A 9028-nucleotide genomic window follows, 5' to 3' on the forward strand; every position below is an offset into this window, starting at 1 on the left:
ACAAAAACTTCCTAACCAAACTATCCAACTACATCCGTTAGGATACCCCCTCCCAATCTAACAACTACTGGGTGGGTATTGACTGACCCACTCCTGGACCACGGAGAAAGGAAGCTTCACGGTGAGTGAACACAAATCTTCCATTCTCCCATTGGTCCAGGAGTGGGTCAGTCAGACTCGTGGGACATATGTGCAGCAGTGAACTACCGGGTGGGTAATTTCCTACTCTAGGCCTCCAGGACGTGCTGTAGCACTCTCCTCCCAAAGGCCGCTTCTGCGGAGGCCAGCTGATCTACCTTGTAGTGTTTGGTGAAAGTGTGCACCGATTTCCAGGTAGCCGCCTTGCATATCTTTTCCAGTGTTGGAAAAGCCCTATATGCCGCTGACGCAGCAGCTCCCCTTACTGAATGGGCAGTAATCCCCTCAGGAGGGGACCTCTTACTTGTCCTATAGGCCAGAACAATACAGTCCCGAATCCATCTACTCAGGGTTGCAGTCGACACTTGTTCCCCTAAAGAACTCTTCCTAAAGGAGACGAACAATTTCTCCACCTTACGGCTAGTCTTAGTCCTGTCAATGTAATAGCTCAGGGCCCTCCGAACATCCAATTTATGCCACTCCCTCTCCTTGCTATGAGTAGGATTAGGACAAAAAGAAGGCAACACTATGTCCTCACCCCTGTGAAACTCGGAGTTCACCTTTGGAATAAAGGTCGGATCGGGCCTCAGGACTACCCTGTCAGCATGGAAAATACAAAGTTCCCTATTCACAGACAGTGCCCGTATCTCCGATACCCTTCTAGCGGACGTTAGTCCCACTAGAAAAATGGTCTTTAGAGTGAGCTCTCTAAGGGGACAGAGCGCCATGGGCTCAAACGGTTCCTTCGTAAGTGCAGAAAGCACTACATTCAGATTCCAGGTAGGGAACCTATGTACTTGTGGAGGATTTAAGAGCATAGTTCCCCGTATAAAATGTTTTATGTGAGGGTGTTTATTGAGGGAGCCCCCTTTCCTAGATCCCCTCACAGCTGAGATGGCTGCCAGTTGTCTCTTTAGGGTACTAGTGCTTAGTCCCTTATCCAACCCCTCTTGTAAGAAAAGCAAAATGTCCTTGATGGATGCAGTCAGAGCAGTACGTTTCCGTTCCATGCACCAACTGGAGAACACCTGCCAAGTCCTGTCATAGCTCTTGTTAGTTGAGTCCTTCCTGGAGGCCAACATGGTCTTTATCACCTCCTCGGCGTAGCCACACCTCTTCAGTTGGTCGAACTCAACCGCCAAGCTGTCAGTCTTAATGACGTCGGGTCTGGGTGTAGTATATCTCCTTGTTTCAGCAGGTCTGACCTGTGGGGCAGTTCCCATGGGTCTGTCGTCGAATAGTCTCATGACCTCTTGAAACCACGGTCTCCGTGGCCAGTAAGGGGCCACCAAGATCACCTCCGCCTCTTGTTCCACGATCTTCTGTACCACTCTGCTGAGAATGCTGACCGGTGGAAAAGCATAAAGCAGGGCACGAGGCCAGTCCTCGCTTAAGGCATCGGTTCCGATGGCTGCCTTTTCCTCCCACCTGGCGAAGAACTTTGTGACCTGCCTGTTTGATGCCGTCGCGAATAGATCCACTTCCGGCGTCCCCCATCTCCAGCATATCTGTCTGAATACTTGATCGTGCAGTCTCCACTCTGCTTGGTCCACTGAATTTCGGCTCAGCCAGTCTGCCACTATGTTCTGTTTCCCCGCTAGATGCACTGCCTTTATGGACAGGAGATGCGACTCCACCCATTGGAAAATCTCCTCTGTCTCTCTGCTCAATCTTGGAGACCTGGTCCCTCCTTGCCTGTTTATGTAGGCCTTTGCCGTCATGTTGTCCGTTCTTATCAGCACATGTTGATGTAGCAGATCCTCCTGCAACTCCCATAGTCCGTACTTGATGGCTCTCAGCTCTAACAAGTTTATGCTTTGGTTCCTTTCTTCCTTTGTCCAGGTACCCTGGCACATCCTGCCTGTCATATAAGCGCCCCATCCCGACAGACTCGCATCTGTAGTCACGATGGATCTCTTTGGTTCTCTGAGCGGCACGCCGTCGCTGAACCTGGCAGGCTCCGTCCACCAATTCAGCTCCACCCTGAGGGACTCTGTTATTGTCACCCACTTCCTTTGTTTGTGAGTTATGACTTTCTGGAAAGGACGTAGAAAGGTTTGGAGCGGGCGAGTGTGGAAGCGAGACCAGCTCACAATGTCCTGGCATGACACCATCATGCCGAGCAGTTTCGCTAGAAACATAACTTCCACTTTCTTTCTGCTTTGTATCGCCTTTATCATCGTGGAAATCTTTTGTTGTCTCTCTTCGGACAAGAAGGCTCTGTCCCTTGTTGTATCTATGAACACTCCCAGGTGATTGATTCTTTGTGTAGGGATGATGCAACTTTTCTTCCAGTTGATCACAAACCCATGCTCCTGAAGGCACCGGGTCGTTTCCTGTGTCGCTGTCCTTCCCGCAGGTAATGAGGGAGCCTTTATCAGCAGGTCGTCCAGGTATGGAGACAGGGCAATCCCTTGGACCCGGAGCACTGCTACCAATGTCACCAACACCTTGGTGAACACCCTCGGTGAAGACTTCAACCCGAACGGTAGCGCCCTGTATTGGGAATGGTCTCCATTGTATGCGAATCTGAGGTATTTGCGGTGAGACTGTCGTATCGGTATGTGAAGGTATGCCTCTGAAAGATCGATCGAGGTCAGGAAGTCCTCCTTCCGGATAGCTCCTACTGTTGTCTTCAGGGTTTCCATCTTGAACTTGCGGCGCTTTATGTACCGGTTGAGCCATCGTAAGTCCAGTATAGCTCTTACCTCTCCGTTTTTCTTTGGTACGATAAAGAATACCGAATAGACACCCCGATTCCGTAGGTGTTTCGGGACTGGCTCTATTGCTCTTATCTCTACTAGATGGCGAATGGCTCCGAGAATCTTGAGATGTTTCGATTCCATTTGATGTCTCGGCAGCGTAAGTAGTCTCGAGGGCGGTTGTCTTTCGAACTCCAAAGTGTATCCCTTGGATACTGTTTCCAGTACCCACTTGTCTGATATTGATCTTGTCCATTGAACTGCAAAGTGTTGCAATCTTCCCCCAATTGGGATGGACTCTTTCCCCTCCAGATAGTCATGCCTGATTTCCTTTCTTCTGGCCCTTTGACTGTTGGCTCTGTCTTCTGAAACCGAAGTGTTTGTTGTCACTCCTTGGTTTTGTTTGCCACCGGCCTTTGAATGTTCTGTCACCACTGGATCGAAAGGAACGCTTGGGGTCTCGAAAAGCCTGCTTGCTCTTGCCCTTGAAATCGCGTTTCTTGGAGGGCAGGACCTTTTTCTTCTCAGTGTCTTCCACTAGAAATTTATCCAGTGCCTCTCCAAACAACTTTGTCCCTGAGAAGGGTATCGCCGCCACTTTGTTGCGTGCCGGTGGGTCCACGTCCCAGTTCCTGAGCCACGTGTTGCGTCTTGCTGTCACGTTGAAACCCATGGCCCTCGAGGTCATCTGGAAAGAGTCCATTGAGGAATCTGCCATGAAGGCCGTGGACAGGGCTAATTTCTTGACCACATTCCTGAATTTCCGTGGTATCTCCTTGCCTGCATCCGCTAGTTCTGACGCCCAAGTGAACGCTGCTCTGGCAAACAGTGAACCCGTGGTGGAGGCTCTCAATGATGCTGCAGACGCCTCGAAGTTCCTGCGTAGTGCCTGCTCAATCTTTTTATCGGATGGATCTTTAGGCATGCCCTCTGCATCCATAGGTAGTACTGATGTGGTGGCCAGGCTGGAGATCGGGTCGTCCACTGCAGGTAACTTGATCTTTCTTGTTGCATCTGGTCCCAGTCTATAGAATTTATTGAACACTGACTGTAAGGCCTTTGGTTTAGCTGGGTTATCCCATTCTGCCTTAAGGATGCAGTGAAACATAGCTGGCAATGGCACCCCCGTCTGCGGCTGTCCTACTTTGGGGAGAACCTTTTCACTGCCCTGTGGGTAGGATTGGTCTGTATCCTCTTTCCCCACTTCCTTCTGGGTGATTTCCAGCGTCCTCAGGACCTTTGGCAATAATCTAGAGTATAGATCCTGTGGGAACAGCCTGAGCTGTGTAGAGGTCATAGGGTCTTCCTCTTCCTCTGATAGTTCTTCTTCGGAGTTTGTTTCTAGACCCGATGCTTCAGAGCCTGAATCAATGTCTCCAGACTGGCTGGATGATTCCTCTGTCCATTCCTTCTCCTTCCTCCTCCTCTTGGACCTGTGAAGGGAAGCGGGCTTCGCATGTCTCTTGCCCTTGTGGGAAAGGTGCCTCTGGCTCCCTTTAGATGACTCTGAGACGTGCTGAGCCCTGAACTCCTGCACTACTGCTCTGAGTTCCTTTCTCATTTCACCCCTCATCCAGGTTAGCATACTTGCTTTCGTCTCCTGGTCTTTCAGATCCATATTGCTCTCCTGGTTCATTCCACTGGGACCTTGCTCTGATTGAGGGGAAAAGGGTGAGCTAGGAGACTCCAAGCTGCTTAAGGGTCCCTCTGCTGTCCCCTCTTCGCTCTGCCCTGCCTTGGTGGCCATTCCCGCCAAAATCTTCCCGCCTAGGGGAGAACACAAAATGGCGGCTGATGAGAGGGAGATCAATCAAGGGCACGGGGGAAGGAGGGGGGGGGGCTAGCCATTAGAGAAAAGCGAAAAAAACCCCAAAGGAAAAAACAGGGGGAAAAGGGACCACCTAGCACCCCCGTTTCACCTTCTCTAGGCAGGCTCCAGGGGCTAAAGCCACGCTGGTTTCGCCTTATTCCGCTCCGGCCCCCGCCAGGCACGTAGCTCCCTACCTTTGCCGAAGTCCTGGGAGTGCCTCTGTCAGCGCCGCCGCCCGTGCACCTGGAGACCCAAGGTTGCTTTCCGGGCCGAGCCAGCAAAAAACGCTGCTGGACGCGCTGGCCAACACCGTCGCCGCGGCCGTTTGCAGTTTCCCCGGCCTCCTGCAGCGTCCGTGCGCCCGCGGCTTTTTTTTTTCGCGCGCTGCTTTTGGCGCCGTTTTCTAGCCGCTCCCTGCGGCTCGATCCGGGGGGGGGGGAGAGCGCAAGTTAGGAGGGAGATTCCCTTCCCTTTTCCCTTGCCCCTCCATCCCCTCCGTCGTCGTCGTCGTCGTCGTCGTCGTCGTCGTCGTCGTCGTCTTCTTCTTCTTCTTCTTCTTCTTCTTCTTCTTCTTCTTCTTCTTCTTCTTCTTCTTCTTCTTCTTCTTCTTCTTCTTCTTCTTCTTCTTTTTTTTTTTTTTGAAATTGCTGTGCTCTATACGAGCAAGCCAAAACACAACCCTGCAAGAGCAGGGCCGGAAAAAACTGGAGGTCCAGGGAAGAGCCCCTCCTACCTGGAATTGCAAAGCCAATCCGACCCTGCACCAGAGGAGGAGCTACTTCCCACGAGTCTGACTGACCCACTCCTGGACCAATGGGAGAAATATTATTGTTGTAACTACATTCCTAAGTAAAACACCTCTCACTAACGTATGAAAATAAGCTTAAGAACCTTGTGGTATCTTGACCACAAATATCAGTATTCCCAATATTTGGGTCTCCCCATACCAGCTTGGTATTCAGAACTGTCCCTCTACCCCAGAATTCTGAAAACATTCAGGTCCATTATTCCCTATGCGGAATTCCATAGGACACCAAACCTGCAGTGAAGATAATGCTGCCTGCCTGCTAAAGACCCTCCAAGTACAGTAGGTAAAGGGGTCCACTTCTACAGACCGCTGAACAAGGTGCCCCCAGCCACTCTCCATTGCTTCCGATGATTGGGAAAAAATCCAGTGCTTTCTCTAGTGCAAAAGACCCAGGCAAAAACAGCCTAACACAACCACTGACCAAAGCCTCCCCAAAAGAACAAACAAACCCAACAGAACCAGAAAATCCCAGCACAACCAACCTAGCAGCAGGTAGCAGAAGACACATGTTCCAAAAAGATCTCGCTCTGAAGCTTTCTCCCCTCCCTTTTGGAGGTTTCCAAGGCAAAAGGAGTGAGAGGACAGAGGTGACTCACAGGTGAATCACATTGCTCATCAGGAGAAGCTCAACAGTCTGTCCAATCATGACAATTCTCTTATAGACAGTAAAACTCCTCCTAATGTAAGATGCCATTTGCTTGTGAGAGTTGCCTCTGTCTCCTTCCTTTTGCCCAGGAAACCTCCAAATGGAGGTTTTGGTTATCCAAATATTTTTGGGATTAACTAGGAACTGCATTACCAGTATATCGAGAATACTAGTATCAATTGGGATTCTCAAATATACCACCAAAATACCCGTAAGATATTTCCTGGATATATTTTCAGACAGAATATACCGAACTGCATGCTCTTACTCTCAAGGCAGGTCTTAAAAGCTTGTGTAACCCTTTCCAAATAAGCTTTGACCAACCTTCCTACATATTCTTTGACATCATGCTAAATTTCTTGAAAAGCAATAACTTCAGAAGTTTTACTGAACAGAAAGTTTTGTATAAGGAAGGGTTCTCGAAGCAAACTTAGCTACAAAATTTGAGACAACTTCCATTTATTAACAAGGTAAGTGCATATTTAGTAATACAACAGATGTTTCATATATCATCTAATTTACATATCTGTGGAGTTCATTTAAGGGATTAATTTACATAGTATCAAGTTTGTTTATTAATGTTGAAAAAATTAAGGAAGGATACTGAAGGTCAACTTACCGGTGTTTTATTAAATATTTATTCAAGGGGCCAAGTTCAGCCATTTCCATTACCAGCATCCAAGATTCAGCTTCACATATACCTATCATCCGGACTATATATGGGTTATCCAGTTGCTGCATTACATTTGCTTCTCTCAGCAGTTCATCCTTTAAGGCTGGATCATTACTTTCATTCTTGAGAATTTTCACAGCCACTGTTTTCTTACCCCTGCAAATCATTTCCAGGAACTATAATTATCTGTAATGCTCTAAATATTGGTATATTTTGGCATATTTAATGTATTTATATTCCACATTTCAACTTGTACTGATTCACAAGTCACCTAGCAACAAATCCTAAAACCATAGTAAAAAGAATATCATATAATCAAGCAACAACAAAAAAGCAACCAAACTAATAGGCAGAAATAACTCAGCCATTTATAACTAGGGACGTGCATCCCATCCACCCCCCAACACACATCCAATGCCTGCCGGGTTTCAGAAGAATTGGACTGCAGGGTCTATTTCTATAGGCCCCTGAACAAGCTGCCCTCAGCCACTCTCCATCGTTTCCTACAGAGGAGAGGAAACATTTCCAAGGCTTTTAAATACTGTGCCCCCCCCCCCGATTCTCTGGTTCGACATTAAAACTCCCTTACAAGCTTATTGTCAAATCAAAGAATCCAATGCAAACCAGAGAATCCCAAGAGAATCCTTTTAGTGAAGCAAGGAGGGGGAGCTTGTTGAGCCACACATTTTAAAAGCATCTGAGGATGGTGGCTTGAAGGGGCTTTTTTGGAGTGTGTGTGTGTGTGTGTGTGTGTGCGCACGCACACACAAAATAAGATGGGAATCCACTGTGCCTGAAGCTTCCTTCCCCCAACCACCAGCCTCAGGCTGCTCTCCTGCAGCAGCATGGAGCTTCGCTCTACTTGCACTGCTGCCCTCTCAGTGCTGCTGCCCTCTTGCCTGTGTTGCTGCTCTGCTGCAGTGGCTGCCTACAGCAGGATAATCTGACCCAGTGAGTCTGGGTGCCTGGATCTGATCTGGGGTTCTGGCATGTAATCCAGCATAACCAGATTAAGATGGATCGGTATAAATCTGGCTTTTAAACTGGTTGCTGAACTCAAATCAGATACTCCTATTTATGACCCCCAAATTCACAGCAGCCCTTCATCAGTAAACCTCTAAATCTTTTTGAAGCAAAACTGGCATGTAAAGGCTGGCATGGATGAAGCACAGCATGTCTCCCTGGGAAGGAATTCTATAACACTGGAGCTGCTACTAGTATTTCTGATGATGAGGGAACATGGAAAAGGATCTTGGTATCACACAGGTAGGGCTGGACTGAAATGGTGAACATAGGCTCTACCTATCCGATACTCCATCTCTGAAAGGGTGCCATGTTGTGGACCCTGACAGGAGAGAGTGGCTACATTTCCTAGAACTAGTCTTAGGCACTGTGCCCTATACGCTTCCATAAGACAATTATCAAAATAATCCAGGGAATATTTTCTTTCCCTACAGCATAAAACGTTACCAAGGAATGAAATTAAAAACAAGGACTACTACTTTCTCTCCTTCCTTTCCATCACAACTTCCCAAAAGTTTCATGATACTTTAAGTATCCAATAGGTCTCTCTTTCATGTTCTCCATCAAGATTGTTTTCCTAAAAACATGGTCATGAAAGCAAGTTTGACTGTATACAAAACCAAAAAAAGAAAACATGCCTATCCAAGGGAATAACAGTGCCATCTTAAGCAGAGTTATACCCTGAAAGTGCTACTGGATTTGTGTGACTTACTTCTGAATGAACATGCATGGAATACAGTTGCTGGACAGAGGCCTTGAACTGTTTCACTTTTTACTTCGTTTACGTCCCGACCTGGAAAGCCCAGGTGAGCCTGATCTCATCGGATCTCAGAAGCTAAGAGGGGTTGGCCTTGGTTAGTAATTGAATGAGAGACCTCCAACAAAGACCAGGGTTGCAGAGACAGGCAATGGCAAACCACCTCTGCTAGTCTCTTGTCATGAAAACCCCACCGGGGTTGCCATAAGTCAGCTATGACTCGAGGGCACTCTCCACCACCACCACTTCATTTATACCCTGCCTTTCTCCCCAGTGGGACCCAAAACAGCATATATTGTTCTCTCCTCCATATTATCCTCTCAACAACTCTGTAGGTAGGTTAGGCTGAGAATGTATTAGTGGCCCAAGGTCACCCAGCAAGCTTGCAAGGCAGAACTTGAATCTGGGTCTCCTAGATCCTAGTCCAACAATCGGATTGGTGTGGGTTTGAAACATTTAGTATAAAGAATA

At 48.0% G+C, this 9028-nt stretch overlaps 1 protein-coding gene across 2 annotated transcripts in view; it reads right to left on the reverse strand.

Annotated features, from left to right (window-relative positions):
- Positions 1-9028, reverse strand: part of SYK (spleen associated tyrosine kinase) — a 53679-nt gene that overhangs the window by 6257 nt on the left and 38394 nt on the right. For both annotated transcript variants that reach the window (XM_054986250.1, XM_054986249.1), the window contains one exon: positions 6724-6933. In XM_054986250.1, the coding sequence (XP_054842225.1) occupies positions 6724-6933 (210 nt within the window). The remainder of the gene's footprint in view (positions 1-6723; positions 6934-9028) is intronic.

Source organism: Eublepharis macularius, chromosome 8, assembly GCF_028583425.1.
Source record: "Eublepharis macularius isolate TG4126 chromosome 8, MPM_Emac_v1.0, whole genome shotgun sequence".
NCBI lineage: Eukaryota > Metazoa > Chordata > Lepidosauria > Squamata > Eublepharidae > Eublepharis > Eublepharis macularius.